Consider the following 15,962-nt stretch of genomic DNA (forward strand, 5'->3'; position numbering starts at 1 on the left):
GGTAAAGGGGAACCACACCTAAAAAAAAAAAAAAAAAAAAAAAAAAAAAAAAAAAAAGACTGCATTACTGTTGAGCTTGAAGATCACAGAACTGAACTACATAGATCACTGTTTCACGGGAAATCTTTGTATATTCTCTGGTATTGTAATAAAAATATAAAGACACCAACAAATTCAACCTAGGACGAGTGCGTCTTTGACCTGCTATTAAACTAGTTTAAGTCTTTACCTTTCTCCCACTCTCTAGAATCAGAAAGGTTCATAAGTAAAACATTACACCAAAATGCCCACAAACTTCTCAAGACCAGAGTCAAACTACTTATAAAAGCCTGAAAACACCCAAAATGGAGCTGGACTTACAGCTAAAGCATATTTTATAGAATCTTTTTAAGTACCTTTGGTACAGCTTGCACCACTGGGACTAGCGGGAGGTGGGGACCAATATTCTGCAATCTGAGAGAACAGCAAAGTAACAAATATCAACATTCTCCCGGAGAATACTGCAATGTAACTGTAGTTTTTAATTATAGTTGGTCATCCAACTTTGGCTTCCAAGGTTGATTCACGATCCTATTACACCTGATTTTTATTTGCTCTTAAAGCAAACCCTTTAACAAAAAAACGAAGCCTGGAGGTTCAAATGAACTTAAAAGCGGAGTGGTCAGTCCTCTTGAAAGTCCCCGCTAGGGGGAAACTCAGAAACTAAGAGGAAATTTCTGGAGCCGACAGAGAAACCGCTGCGAGTAGGCCGAGGGAGCAAAACCCCAAACTGCTCTCACCTACCTGGTTGAACTCTTCATCGGCGTATATATCAATCAAGTCCACTCCTTCTGACATGGCTCCGGAAATACGCTCTCGAGCCCAGAGAACCCACAAGGTAAGAAAGATGCCACTGCGGTATGCAGAAAAGGGGCAACAATTAGAAGGCGCGAGGGACCCGGGCCGGGAGGAGTTGGGGCTACGAGCCTCGAGTCTCCAGGAACCCAGCCCAGCCCGGCCCCGCCCCCAAGCTCGCCACCCCCCAGGCGGCCCGGGCTCGCGAGGCTCGCTGCCCATCACCCGTGGGCCCGACGCAAACTGCGCCGATTAGCTGGCCGCGGCGAACTCCAGGCCTCCACTCTCGAGGGGCCGTCAGAATGGGTGAAGGTGAGCGGGCACGGCCGCCAGCATAGCTCGCCGCACCTGCCTCAGCCCCGGGGGCCGCCCGGGCCAAAACCCCGCGGGCCCGGAAGCTCCCGTCGCCTCCGCTCCCGCCGAGCCCTGTCCTCGCCCTCGACTAGGCCGGCCCCGCTCCCTCCCGACAGCCCCGGCACCTCAGCTCCTCCCTCAGAGGCCCGCGCCTCCCTTCACCCGCCGCCGCCGCCGCCCCCTCAACCGACCCCCTCCCCGCCTCGACGCTGGTCCCGGTCCTCCTTTCCGCCCCGCCGGCCCCCGGCCGCGCGCCCCCGTTACCGGGAATATGGCGGCGGCGGCGGCGAGTCCCGACTAGGCCCGAAGCGCGCGAACCGCTCTCCGCCTCAGGTCCCGCCCCCCCCCCTCCGGCGGCGTCACACGCACGGCTACTTCCGCCATACGCTAAGACGCACCTTCCGGCTCAGGGTCCTACCCCCCACAGCTAGCCAAGTCCGCTAGCTGGTCGCTTGCTGGGGCTTCCCCGAAGTGGCCTCCTGGCCGACTTCCGGTGCCGTAGGGCGACATGGCGGTGGCCACCTTGCTCCCGGCTCTGGCGCGGGTGAGAAAGCGGAGGCTCTAGGGTTCGGGGCGGGCGGGTTCGTGCTCTTTTGTGTCGTGGAGACTGTAGGGAGAGTCCATCCGCCCACAGCGCAGGCGAGGTCAGCCTCCGGGCGCGGCCGATCCTCCGCCGGAGGTGGAGGTCATTTGCCATCCTTTCCTGAGTTGAGTGACAGTACTTGGTAACTGGTTAAGTGGTCAGTCATCCTGCAAGACTCAACTGAGGTTTCGTTTGTCTCCAGGCATAGTTACCCAGCCGCCTCCCTAGTGCCTAACCTGCCCTCGCATGATTTCATGTCCTCTGCGCGCTCTTTTTTTTTTTTTTTTTTTTTTTTGACATGGCCTTGCTGTTTTGCCCAGACTGGTCTCAAATTCGTAATCTTCTTCCTGTCTCAGCCTCCCTAGGCCTGAGATTACAGGCTTGAACCAACACACGCTCAGCTTGTTTATTTTTCAGTATAGGTATTCATCACTATAAAATGATCTCTTGGTACTGTTTTTGTTAACTCGCTGTTTTGTATGGTGAACTTTAGTTTACCTTGAAATTTAAAAAAAATTATTTTCAGTACTCTGACATGCTGGTTGTTTAAACGTGTTTTAAACATCTGCATGTTTTGTGAATTTTCTAGTTTCCCCCTATTGGTTTCATGTTGTATTCCAGTATGGTTGACTAGATAAGTGGTATAATTTATCTTCTTAAATTTGTCATTTGTTTTGTGACATAACACGATCTTTTCTGGGAATGTTCATTTGAGAAGAATGTGTGATCTGTTGTGTGGACTGTTATGTTAGCTATACTTAGTCTGTAGTATTGTTCAAGTTCTCTGTTATTGATCCACCATCTGGGATGTTTTTTCCTGTACTGAAAGTGGGGTTTTAAAAATCTGTTTGTTGCTATTTTCTTCTGTCAGTTCTGTCTGTGTCCATTTCATATATTTAATTGTTCAAATGAAAGGGCCACATAACATTTATGACTCTTACACTTTCCTGATGAATTATCCCCCCTAACATTATATAATGTCCATTGTTTCATGTGACAAATTTGTTTTTAGTATTGAGGATCAAACCCAGGGCCTTGGGCATGCTAGGTAATCCTACTTTTCTTTTTTAAAAAGATTTTTTAAAGTAAGTGTGCGTGTGTGTGTCTGTATACATACATATGCCGTTTGTGTGCAGGTGTCTACAGAGGCCAGAAGAAGGTGGCTGGAACTGAAGTTACAAATGGTTGTGAGCACCCAGTGTGGGTGCTGGGAACAGAACATAGGTCCTCTGCAAGAGCACTAAGAACCATCTCTCTAGCCCTAGGAGTCTCATTTTCTTTCGTGTGTCTTCTAAAGATATTTTCTTTATGCTTATGATGGGGCTTACGTAGAAAATCTTCTATTTTAAACTGATAATTTTGACTGCATACAAAACCATTCTTTTACTCCCTTTTGTGTGATGTCACAGTATACTCTTTTTGAAGATTCTTAATTATATGCTTTAATTGTGTGTGTACGTGCACATGAACACAGGTACCTGCTGAGGCCACGAGGGTATTATATCTCCTGGAGCTGGAGTTAAAGGTGCTTGTGAGCTGCCCAAAGTGAGTGTTGGGAACTGAACTTGGCTCCTTTTCAAGAGCAATATATGCCCTTAATTGCTGAGTCATCTCTCTAACCCACAGAGTATAATAGTAATGTGCATCCATTAACAAATATTTGTAATTTTATGCACATATCTATATCTTTCTATATATAGATATAGATAGGTAGATCTTTGAATTTAGCTTCTGTACCAGAATTAAAAGTGATTTAGCTGGGCATGGTGGCACACGCTTTTAGTCCTAGCAGGCGGATCTCTATGAGTTCAGGGCCAACTTGGTCTACATAGTGAGTTCCATGTCAGCTGGAGCTACAGGGAGACCCCCTAAGACCCCCTCCAAAAGTGATTTACAAACTGTGTATAGACGTACATTCATTTAATCCCATTTACTAGAGAGGTTGAGGCAGAAGAATTCCAAAAAACCAGTCTGGGCAACCTAATGAGACACATCCTCTCAAAAGAAAGAAGGCCAGGCGTGGTGGCGCATGCCTTTAATCCCAGCATTCAGGAGGCAGAGGCAGGTGGATCTCTGTGAGTTCAAGGCCAACCTGGTCTCCATGGTGAATCCAGGACAGCTGGGGCTACAGGGAGACCCTGTCTCATAAAGATAAAAAACTAAAAAACCTGGGCTTGGTGGTGCATATTTGTAATCCCAGCACTTCAGAATCGCTGCAAGTTTGAGGCCAGCCTGGTCTAACAGGAAATTCCAGGCTAGCCAGGGAACACCATGTTTTAGTGCTGCTTTCCAGTGTCCCGTCGTTTCTGCTTGGACTCGTTCAGTGTCTCTTGTAAAGCAGTTCTAGTGGTGATAATTTCCCTGGCTTTTATTTATTTGGGAAAATCTACTTCACATTTTAGAAGGTCAGTTATCAGATGCAGTACATTTGCTTAGCAGCTTTTTTTAATGTTTCAGATTATCTCATTCCACTTGTCTGCAGATTTCTACTGAGAACATTTGATTTTTTTTTTTTTTTTTTTTTTTTTTTTTTTTTTTTTTTTTTTTTTAAAAAAAAAAAAAAAAAAAAAAAAAGAGGACGATAAATCTTTCACTGTGATATATGCTGGCCTTAAACTCAGAAAGATCTACTTGCCTCTGCCTCCCGAGTGCTGGGATTAAAGGTGTGCGCCGCCGCACCCAGCCTTGATGATTTTTTAGGGTTCCTTTCTTGCTTTCAATATTTGTGTTGGATAGCTTTAGTGTCAACTTGACACACCTGGGTTGAGGGAGCCTTAATTGGGGAATTGCTCCTATTGGACTGGCCTGTGGCCATGTCTGAGGGTCATCTTCTTGGTGAGTGATGTGGGAGGGCCCAGCCCACTGTGGGTGGTGCCACCCCTGGGCAGGTGAGCCTATGTTGCATAAGAAAGCAGGCTGAGTAGGGGCCCTGGGAACAAGCCAGTAAGCAGCATTCCTCCGTGGTCTGTGCTCTAGTTCCTGCCTCCAGGTTCCTGCCCTGAGTTCCTACCTTGGGCTCCCTGATAAACTGTGACCGGGAGATGTAAGATAAAATAAACCCTTTCCTCCCCAAGTTGGTTGTGGTCAGAGTGTTTTGTCACAGCAATGGAGAGACAAACTAGGACAGAAATTGGTACCAGAGTGGGATATTGCTGTGACAGACTTGACCTTGGTGTTTTGGGGAGGACTGTGGAAGTGTTTTGAACTTTGGGCTGGAAAAGCCATTGCGTGCTCAGTTTGTTGCTGTGGAGCTTGGAACAGTTATGTTGAAAGAGTTGTGGACGATGGAGGCCTGGCTTGTGAAGCTTCAAAGGGAAGCTATCAAGGCTGTTCGTGTGAGATTTTAGATTGAGAATCTGTGGGTTCTGGTTGGCTGGGGCTGAAGAATCAACTGTGATTGAGACTAGAACCTGAAGCAAAACCTTTACTGGGACAATTGATGCTGGTTAGCTGGGGCTGAAAAATCAGCTGTAACAAGAGACCAGCATCACTGAGGTGAAATCTTCTGGGAGGTATTTTCTCAGGGTAAGCACACAGAGGGGACCAGAGCCTCCATCTCAAGCTAGAAGCAGGACTTGGTAATGTGTAAGAGTCTCCTGCGTGGTTCTGGTGATGAAAGTGTGAAGGGGTCACAGAGAACAGCTGAGGCTTGGCACTCTGAGAGGCCAGGAAAGGCCATAGGTGAAAGTACAGTTTCAGTTGCAGTGAAGACCCCAGTATTGAAGGGGTCATGGATTGAATTTGAGGCTTTGCACCCCAAGAGGCAAGAAGAGGCCATTGGTGAAGGTGTAGCCTCAGTTTCAGTGGAGACCCCAGCTTTTTTGGAGATTCCAGGACCGTGGGACAACCACCAAGGATAGCAGTAGGTATGGAATGGAGCTGGCCGGGGTCTAAGAGACAAGCTGTGTGTACTGTGGATGGCAGAGTCAGAGAAGTGGAACTGCCTGAACCCTTTGGAGTTCAGAAGATCGTGAGTGAATCCCAGATGTTCAGCCTTGAGCTACTTTGCTGCACTTTGGTTTTGCTTAGGTGTGCCTGATTCTTCTCTTTGAAATAAGACAGTGCTTGTTTTGGATTTTGTGGACGCCCACCCACAGTTAAGAGACTTTTAAAAGAGACTATGAACTTTTAAGTGTTTGGATTTTTTAAGGACTGTGGGGTTTTTAAGGTTGTACTGTCTTATGTTGTGATATTAACATCATATCTTGGGGACAGAAATTGGAAAGTTATGGTTTAATAGTGATGTTTGTGTGTCAGGTTGATGGGTCAGTTGTGCTGGATATTAGTGTCAACTTGACACACTTCGGTTGAGGGAGCCTTAATGGGGAATTGCCTCTATTGGACTGGCCTGTGGCCATGTCTGAGGGGCATCTTCTTGGTGAGAGATGTGGGAGGGCCCAGCCCACTGTGGGTGGTGCCACCCCTGGGCAGGTGAGCCTATGTTGCATAAGAAAGCAGGCTGAGCAGGGGCCCTGGGAACAAGCTAGTAAGCAGCACTCCTCCATGGTCTGTGGTTTAGCTCCTGCCTCCAGGTTCCTGCCCTGAGTTCCTACCTTGGGCTCCCTGATAAACTGTGACCCGGGAGATATAAGATAAAATAAACCCTTTCCTCCCCAAGTTGGTTGTGGTCAGAGTGTTTTGTCACAACAGTGGAGAGACAAACTAGGACAGTATTCAATCTTGGTCTTTAATTTTTGACAGTCTTTTTGGAAAAATTATTTTTAATTAACAAATGGGGGATGTAGCTCATGGTACAGTGCTTGCTTAGCACTCTGGGTTTAATCCCAGGCATCATGTAAAGTTTAGTGGTGGCGCACACTATAATTCTAGCACTCCTGTGGTGAGGTGGGAGGTAGACACAGGAGAGTCCCTGATGGCTTGCAGGCCAGCTAGACCCGTATACACAGCAAAAAACAACAGAGACTTTGTCTCATAACAAGGTGCAAAAGAGGTTGTCCTCTGACCTCGACATGCACACCCATGCTCACACACACTAATTTGTTTGTGCACACACAACATACATACACAAAGTTTTTTTTTTTGTTTTTTTTTTTTTGGTCTTTTTGAAGCAGGGTCTCCCTGTAGCCCCAGCTGTCCTGGAACTCACTATGTAGACCAGGCTGGCCTTGAATTCACAGAGATCCACCTGCCTCTGCCTCCTGAGTGCTGGGACTACAGGCGTGTGCCACCAAGCCCAGCTACAAAGATTTTTTTTAAAGCATTTTCAGGTGCCCATTCCTAGAGACTCTGATCCAATCTTTAGGTTGTAGCTTAGGTAACTGAATTTTGACTCTAATTGTATTAATTTTCTTGAGCTGCTATACTACAGAATTTCTTTTCTCACAGTTTTGGAGGCTGGAAGTCCAAGATGAAGACAGAATTGTTTCTCTGGTGGCCTCTCTCCTTGGCTCACAAATGGGCACTTTTCATTGTGCCCTTACATGGTGTTTGTATATGCGCATTCCTGGCATCTATTTTCTGACTTACTCAACAATTTGTGTTTCAGTGTGGACTTCTTGGATTTATGATGCTTGGGGTTTCTTGGGCTTCTTGAATTGGTATGCCCCCCCCCAAATATTTGGAAGTTTCACCATTATTTTTATTGTAAAAGGGGGTGTGTGTGTGTCTGTCTGTGTCTGTGTGTCTGTGTCTGTTTCAGAGAGTGCCTGAGGAGGCCAGAAGAGGGTGTCAGATCCCCTGAAGCTAGAGTGACAGGAGGTTGTGAGCCACCTGACCATTGGTATTGGGAACCAAACTCTGGTCCTCTACAAGAACAGTGAGTGTGCTTTTCTTAAAATTTTATTATTTTTTATGTGTATGAGTGTATTACCTGTATGTATGTAAGCACACCCGTGTTGTGTAATACCCACAGAGGTTGGAGGTCAGAAGAGGGTGTCGGATCTTCTGGAATTGGAGGTATGGATGGTAGTTAGCCACCATGTAGGTGCTGAGAACTGAACCCAGGTCCTCTGCACGACCAGTCAGTGCTCTTAACTGCTGAGCCTTCTCTCTGTTTTATTGAGACAGGGTTTTGTGTAGCCCAGGTTGGCCTGGAACTTGCAGTGTAGCTGAGATGACTATTAATTAACCTTTCTTTATTCTATGACCAAATATATGACAAAAGCAATGTAAGTAAGGAATGAAAAGTTTATTTTGGCTTACAATTTGAGGTTACAGTCCATCAAGGCAAGGAAGACAGGAGCCCCCAATGGCATTGTATATGTAGTCAGAAAGCAGGGAGAGATGAATGGTGCTCAGCTCACTCTCATTTTCATCCAGTCCAAAACCAGAACCCATGGGATTGTGCCACCCACATTCAGGGAGAGTCTTCCTTGCTCTGTTAAACCTTTCTGAAAACACATTCACAGACACACCCAGAGGTGTGTTTTCAAGGTGATTATAATTCCTTTCAAGTTGATAATGAAGATTAACCACAATGACCTGAGCTCATTTTCCTGTCTCCATCTCTCAAGTGCTGGGATTACAGGCAGGCACCAATACACCCGGTACGATGATGATGATGATGATGATGTGTATGAGTGTTTTGCTTGCATGTATATAAGTGTATCCATGTTGTACAATGCTTGAGGAAGCCAGAGAGGGTGTTGGATCCCCTAGAACTGGAGTTAAGACTTGTTAGCCGCCATGAGGTTTCTGCCCTTAGTCAGGCATTGTGGCCTATGCCTTTCATCCAAGCACTAAGGAGGCAGAGGAGATTGAAGATTTCTGCCCTCTTTTCTCTCTTTTCTGAGACTCTCATAATACTTTGGTCTGTTCGATGGTGCCCTCTAGTCTCTTAGGCCCTTTTTCATCCTTTTAGTTCTGTTGCTCTTACTGGGTAATTTCAGACGAGTTGTGCATCAAACAGACTTGCTGTTGAATCTCTCTAGTGAATTTTTTCTGCAGCTCCTTTAGTGACTGTTTTCCACCTCTTTGTCAATATTCCCATTTAGTTCAGTCATAGTTCTCCGAGCTTGTTGAGCATCTTTATGAAGGCTGTTTTGGAATTTTCATCAGGTACCTCATACACCTCTGGGTAGTGGTGGTGTTGTGTTGTTTTACTTATTTGTTTAGCAGGAGTAGAATGGGCTAGGTGGACACAGCACCATATCTTGCATCTGGAGGTCAGAGGGCAGCTTGTGGGAGTCGGTTCTCTCCTACTGTGTGGATTCTGGGGATGGAACTGGGATCTAAATGTTTGGCAACTCATCTCTCCGGCCCTTTATTCCTATTTTAGAGACAGGGTTTCATTCTACCCCAAAGTGGCCTCAAACCTCTGTGTAGCCCAGGTTGGCCTCAAATTCATGATGATTCTCCTGCCTCAGTCTTCTAGGAGCTGAGATCATAGATGACTGGCTCTTACACTTGAGTTCTTTAAGCTCACTTTCTAGAGGTTTATTTTGGCATTTGGATAGGGACATGTTATCCTGTTTTTTGATGTACATTGTAACTTTATTTTGGGATCTGTGCATTTGGAAAATCATCTCTTTTGTGTTACTTTTCCTAGGGATATGTGAAAAAACATGTGTTCACCCCGGGTAGGCCACCAGCAGCAGACGAAACAATTCCACCTTAGTTTGGTAAGCCAGTGAGTTCATTGGGGTTACTACAGGAACATGAGTGAGGAGTTCTTATTTTGGGACACAGGTGACTCAGACACAGCTATATCACTGAAAAGCCCACCCTGGCATGCATGAGGACTCAGGAGCTGCAAACCAAGAGTTCTCTGCAACTTACAGGCAGCTTGGGGAAGAGTTGCCTCTCTGTCCAATTGTGTACTTGGGGAGAGCTCTTGTAAATCTACTATCTTTCCCGAGCATCCTGAATCCCTTAAGTTTCCTTGGCTTCCTGAGTCTTTGAAGCATCCCTCCAGGAGGAACTGTTTGAATTTGAGGGAAAGAGCTATGTAACACCCAATCTTCATGGACTGGCTTCCTTATTTACCAATAAGGAAAGCCTCAATCCTTTTCTGTGGATGACTTTTCTAGACAAAGTGGGTGTAGACTTCTAATTTTTGTTGTCCTCCATCAATTCATAATCAGCAGCTTCTCTGGTGTCCAGGTGATACTATAGATTCTTTGGAGCTGCTGCAAGTCACTAGAGTTACCTCCCTCCTTCGCTTGCTTATTCTCAGTGACTGCCAGACTTCTAGAATATTCCACAACTATTAGTGTTGTGAGACAAAAGAGAAACCAGTGACTTGGGCAACACCAAAAAACCTCCCAGAACATTAGCCATTCAGCACTCCTCCCCAGGTCCTGGGGAGAGGCTACCAAACTATACTGGATTCTCTGCTGTGTCAGAGGTTCTCTGGATCAACAGTATGCTGTTAACTCTTCTGGAGTCAGTGGACCTAGGCATCTGGAGTAAGCTGTGTCCTGTCAGTACTCTGAGACAAGAGACAGAACGCAGTACTACAGGCAGCACCCCACCTAAGCTGGAGCATTAGGTGGACACACCTACTGTATCTGCTCAGGGAGAAGCCAGGAGTTGTGGGTTTTCATTCCACATTAAGGCAGGAATGGGATTGTAGCGAACAAGCGCTGCTGCAGACTGTCACCTGTTTCCTATAGCTCCCAACCAGTTACCTTTCCTGTAGCACTTACAATTCAGTCAGAGCAGAAACTAACCATTTTGACAACGTTCCAGGAGTCTGAACATTGGGCATATATTTGAGTCTTACCTTTCCCTCCCTGGTAGAAGCCAGACACTGAGAGTTTTCTCCCTGTCACGTTGTGTGGGGGTAGGGTTAGGGCAAGTGTGTTCCGCAACTTTCCTTATTGGCTTTGGTACACTTGGTTTTGTACTCATAGGGGGTGCTGGATCCTGTGCTGGATCCTGTTTTCTGGATTTCACACAGAGGGAGTGAATCTGTGTATTGTTGAATCAGTGTCTTTGTTGGGAGGGTTGGGGGGAGAGGGTGTAGGCCTTCTTATTCTGACAGCACAACCTTCCCAAATATCTTTTTTATTTTTACATTTATTTGTGTGTGTGTGTGTGTGTGTGTGTGTGTGTGTACGCATTACACATTTGTGGGGTGGAGGTCAGAGGACAACTTGGAGGAGTTGGTTCTTTCCTTCTACTATATGGGTCCTAGGAATTGAACTCAGGTCATCAGGCTTGGCTGTAAGCACCCTTACCCATCTCTGAGACAGGGTCCTGCTATGTAGCCTCAGCCATCTTAGAACTTGCTCTGTAAACCAGGCTGACTTCAAACTCACAGAGATCTGCTTATCTCTACCTCCCAAGGACTGGAATTAAAGGCATGCACAACCATGCCCTGTCCTATCTTCTTTTTTTTGGTTTTGTGTACATACAACATGTGTGCTGGTTTATACATAATATGTATGAGGATGTGCTTGCACACGTCCTCATCCTTGTGTGTGTAGAGGCCAGAAATCAATGTCAGTTATCTTTCCTCTATCACTTTCCACCTTGTTTTTTGAGACAGGGTCTCTCAGTGAACCTGGAGCTTGGTGTTTTGGTTAGTCTTCTGGCCAGCAGAGACCCTGGGATCTACCTGTCTTCAAGCCTACGGTGCAGGGGTTGCAAATGCATGCCCCCACTCCTGATTTTTACATGGGTGCTGAGGATTTGAGCTCAGATCCTCATGCTTACACAGCAAGGACTTTACCAACTGAGCCATCTCCCCAGCCTTTCCTTGTTTTATCTTATAGATTATGCCTTTCTCTAGATCAGGAGCCTTTGGGAGATCTGGGTATCTTCAGGGTTTAACAGAAGTGAGAGACTGTGCTTTTAAAGGAGTGCAGGAGACAGTATTTCTGCTGGGATAATTTCTGGAAAGGTTGGTTAGCAACACATCTGGAACTTTCACTCTGCTCAACGGAATGAGGTGTGTTGCCCAATTTAAGAACGCATGTCTGTGGTTCTACTTGGATGATTATCCTCTGTGAGCCTCACATTTATGGATTTCTGGGTTCCTTGGCTGTAAAGTGGGGACAGAATCAGAAGAAGGACCATGTAGACTCTAGTGCATTCAGCACCTCATGTGTTGAGCAGATGACAGTGATGGTAATGACCGTACTACAGAGATGTTTGTGGTTTGTTTCAGATGCTGTCAAAGCACAGCCTGCTGTCTCCTTTGCTCAGTGGAACATCATCCAGATGCTTTTACAGAGGTGATAGCCCAACAGATTCTCAAAAGGACATGATTGAAATTCCTTTGCCTCCGTGGCAGGAGAGAACTGATGAATCCCTGGAAACCAAAAGAGCCCGCCTCCTCTATGAGAGCAGGAAGAGGGGCATGCTGGAGAACTGCATTCTCCTTAGGTAGGAGCAAGGGCCTGGTGCCACTGCCCTCTGTTGGGGCAGTCTCGTAACCGCTTTGCCTTGTTGCTTTCAGCCTCTTCGCTAAGGAATATCTTCACACCATGACGGAGAAGCAGCTTAACCTCTACGATCGTCTGATCAACGAGCCTAGCAATGACTGGGATATTTACTACTGGGCCACAGGTACTCCGTGTGATAAACTGCATCTTGTCAGGATAGATGACTTAGGCTGAGTTGAGTCTGAACTTATATCCTAGGGAGTAGTTTCCTCCTTTTATCATGTAATAGACACCAAACCCAAGCACAGTTCACATTTTTCCAAAATGTGCAAATTTGTTTTATCAGTTAAGATGCTTTTTAAATTTTTATTTATTTATTTATTATTTATTTATTTGTACGTGTGTGTGTATGTATGTGTGTGTCCATGCACGCTCAAGAGCTCTTGCATGTGTGAAGGTCAGAGGACAACTTGCAAGAGTTGGTTGTCCCTTTCCATCATGTGGGTCTGAGGGATTGAACTAAGGTTGTAAGGTGGTCAGGCTTGTCAGTGAGTGCCTTTACCCATAAGCATCTGGAGGCCTCAATTAAGGTTCTTTGTGACACAGACTATAACTTTAAGCAAAAAGGAAATTTAATTGAAGAGTAAGTGATGCTCCCAGGATCCAGGGGCAGGTTGAAGAATCAGGCTGGGCATGGAGTAACACTTGCTTGACTTGAGTCTAGCTACTTAACTGCATGACAAGCCAGGTCAGTTGAAGGACAAGGTATCAAGGCAAGGTGTCAAGGCAAGGAAGGCAACTTTCTCATTTTGTTTCACGAACCAGGCCTTACTGTGTAGCCCAGGCTGGTCTCAATCTGCCTCACTCTCCTCAGGGCTGGGATTACAGACATGTGCCACCATGCCTGGGAGAGGAAGATGATTTTTTATTCCAAAGGTTAGCTAAATGAGAAGATGGAGGGCTCTTGTCCAAAGTTGCATTTGATCCTCAGGGCCAACAAGAGGTCTTTAAAGGGAGATTTAAGAAAGTAGGAGACAGGGGCTGGAGAGATGGCTCAACAGTTAAGAACACTGGCTGTTCTTGCAGAAGACCTGGGTTTGGATCACAGCACCCACATGGTAGCTAACAACTGTCTGTAACTCCAGTCCTAGGGGACCTGACAGCCTCTTCTGACCTCTGCAGGCATTGCATGACATGGGTGCACTTAACCTACATGCAGGCAATACATGCATACACATAAAATAAAAATAATAAATAAAATATTTTTCTTTTTTGGAGCTGAGGACCGAATCCAGGGCCTTGCGCTTGCTAGGCAAGCACTCTACCACTGAGCTAAATCCCCAACCCCTAAATAAAATATTTTTTTAAAAAGCTTTAAAAAATGGGCTGGGCGTGGTGGTGCACGCCTTTAGTCCCAGCACTTGGGAGGCAGAGGCAGGCGGATCTCTGTGAGTTCAAGGCCAGCCTGGTCTACATTGTGAGTTCAGGTCAGCTGGGACTACAGGGAGACCCTGTCTCAAAAAGACAAGTAAATAAATAGCTACATCTAGTCACAAGGAAGAAATACTATAGTCTGTTCCATATGCCCAGCTACATTTTTTTTTTCCTTTTTAAGACTTATTTATTGGAGCTGGGGTGGTGCATGCCTTTAATCCCAGCACTCCAGAGGCAGAGGCAGGCAGATCTCTGTGAGTTCAAGGGCAGCCTGGTGTCCATAACAAATCCAGGCCAGTTGTGGCTAGAGAGATGGCTCAGTGGTTAAGAGCACTGGCTGCTCTTACAGAGGACTTGGGTTCAATTCCCAGTACCCACATGGCATCTAACATCTATAGCTCCAGTTCCAAGGAAATCTAGACACCCTCTTCTGACCCCCTGCAGGCATTACACGGCATGGGTGCACTTACATACATGCAAACAAAATACTCATATACATGAAAATAATAAATAAAATATTAAAAAAAGATTTATTTGGAGAAGGCTACAGAGAGACTCAGTGGTTAAGAGCACTGGCTGCTCTTGCAGAGGACCTGGGTTCAGTACCCATCGTGCACATGGCAGCTAAAAACCATCTATAAGTCCAGGTCTGGGGGATCTGATGCCCTCTTCTGACCTCTGCGGGTATTGCACAGGTGTACTTACATACATAAAATAAAAATAAATACATCTTTTTTTTTTTGTATGTGTGTATTGCCTGCATGTAGGTAAGTGCATCCCTGTTGTGCAATGCCCACAGAGGACAGAAGAGGCCATCAGATGCCCTGGAACTGGAGTTATGGACAGTTGTTAGTTGCCATGTGGGTGCTGGGATTTTATCCCGGATCTTCTGCAAGAACAACCAGTGTTCTGAACCGCTGAGCCATCTCTCCAGCCCCAAAATAAATCTTTAAAAATATTTTATTATTTTTATTTTATGTGTGTGTTTGCCTGCATGTATGTAAATGCATCATTGCTTGCCTGGTTCCTGCAGAGGCCAGAAGAGGGCATCAGAGCCCTTGAAACTGGAATTAGAGCTAGAGACAGTTGTGAGCTGCAGTGTAGCTGCTGGGAACTGAACCTGGGTCCTCTGCAAGAGTAGCCAGTGCTCTTAACCACTGAGCTGGCTCTCCAGCCACGAAGTAAAATTTTTAGACAATGAAGTCTTATTCTTTTGATTCTTTCTCCAACCATTTAAAAATTATTCTTAATTTATAAGCCAGTGTAAAAACAGGCAGCTGGTCCTAGTTCCACCTTCGTGCTCAGTGCCCCTTTCTGTGCTGAGACTCAAGGAGTACACCATGTGCTTCCATTTTTATGGTATTTTGGAAAAGACAAAACAACAGAGACAGAAAACAGTGATTGTCAGGGTTGAGACTTGAAGGGAAAGGTTGGGTTGGGTTCACTTTCCACAGCTCTGTCAACACTTGATATTGTCAACATTTTATTTTTGACTTTAGCCAAAAGTGTAACATGTAATGATATGCGATATCTCTGTAACTTTTTTAAAAAATGTATTTTTATTTTATATGCTTGAGTGTTTTTGCCTACATATATGTTTGTGCACCATGTGCATAGAATGCCCTTGGAGATGAAAAGAGGGTGATCAATCCCCTGGAGTTGGAGTTACAGGTATTTGTTAACCACTCTATGTGGGTACTGGCATCTGAACTTGGGTCCTCTGGAAATGCGGTACTTCCTCTTCCACACTGAGCCATCTCTTAGGCTGTCACTAAACAGTTTTTTTTGGAGTACAATGTGTCAGTTTTGTTCAGTGGATTATGTTTTTGTCGTTATTGTAAGCACTCAGCGAAAGTCAAAGATTTTCTGGTTTTGCTATGAATGTTGAAATTTAGAATTAGCTCGAGCAGGGAAGGATCTGCTTCCAAGCTTTGGCATTGGTAGGATTCCATTTTGTGTAGACTCTTCCATTGAGGGTCTCAATTCTTCACCAGCTATTGCAGAACATGAGCAGCTTGTATTGTCAGCATGTGCAAGCTGAGAGGGCAGTAGAGAGCGTCTACCAGCAAGATTTAGAAGCTGCAGTGTTTGCAGTCCAATCACAGATGTGGCATCCATCATTGTTGCTTTGTTCTGTTGGTTAGAATCCAGTCATTTAGTCCAGTCTACACTCCAGATGGCACAGCTCATTAGAGGTCATCTGGGGGCTACCGAAGTCCATATTTCAGTGTTCAGCATTATTTTGCACATATTTTGTTCATTTATATCTAGGTATTTTATATGTTTTGTTTTATTATAAGAAATACTTTAAAGCTGGGCATGGTGGTGCACACCTTTAGTCCCGGCACTCTGGAGGCAGAGGCAGGCAGATCTCTTGAGTTTGAGACCAGCCTCGTCTACATAGTGAGTTCCAGGCCACTAGGGCTACAGGGAGACCCTGTCTCAAAAAGACCAAAAAAAAAAAAAAA

At 45.5% G+C, this 15,962-nt stretch overlaps 2 protein-coding genes across 12 annotated transcripts in view; one reads left to right on the forward strand and one right to left on the reverse strand.

Annotated features, from left to right (window-relative positions):
* Positions 1 to 1,547, reverse strand: part of Cpsf7 (cleavage and polyadenylation specific factor 7) — a 27,263-nt gene extending 25,716 nt beyond the window's left edge. For 3 of the 7 annotated variants that reach the window (XM_029560628.1, XM_029560624.1, XM_029560625.1), the window contains exons 1-3: positions 1,453 to 1,484; positions 784 to 892; positions 396 to 453 (exon numbers count right to left, since the gene is read on the reverse strand). In XM_029560628.1, coding sequence (XP_029416488.1) covers positions 396 to 453; positions 784 to 800 — 75 coding nt within the window. In that variant the 5' untranslated portion in view covers positions 801 to 892; positions 1,453 to 1,484. Of the gene's footprint in view, positions 1 to 395; positions 454 to 783; positions 893 to 1,182; positions 1,303 to 1,379; positions 1,404 to 1,452 lie in introns of those variants that run through there. The other 4 variants (XM_008827092.3, XM_008827090.3, XM_029560627.1 and 1 more) reach the window with 3 other exon arrangements.
* The window catches only part of Sdhaf2 (succinate dehydrogenase complex assembly factor 2), a 26,607-nt gene continuing 11,398 nt past the window's right edge, over positions 754 to 15,962 (forward strand). Inside the window, exons 1-4 of one of the 5 annotated variants that reach the window (XM_029560631.1) lie at positions 1,605 to 1,732; positions 9,279 to 9,351; positions 11,844 to 12,061; positions 12,135 to 12,244. In XM_029560631.1, the coding sequence (XP_029416491.1) occupies positions 9,295 to 9,351; positions 11,844 to 12,061; positions 12,135 to 12,244 (385 nt within the window). In that variant the 5' untranslated portion in view covers positions 1,605 to 1,732; positions 9,279 to 9,294. Of the gene's footprint in view, positions 878 to 1,574; positions 1,733 to 7,487; positions 7,548 to 9,278; positions 9,352 to 11,843; positions 12,062 to 12,134; positions 12,245 to 15,962 lie in introns of those variants that run through there. The other 4 variants (XM_029560629.1, XM_029560630.1, XM_008827093.3 and 1 more) reach the window with 4 other exon arrangements.

The sequence above is a fragment of the Nannospalax galili genome, unplaced genomic scaffold, assembly GCF_000622305.1.
Source record: "Nannospalax galili isolate Female #2095 unplaced genomic scaffold, S.galili_v1.0 scaffold1051, whole genome shotgun sequence".
Classification (NCBI taxonomy): Eukaryota; Metazoa; Chordata; class Mammalia; order Rodentia; family Spalacidae; genus Nannospalax; species Nannospalax galili.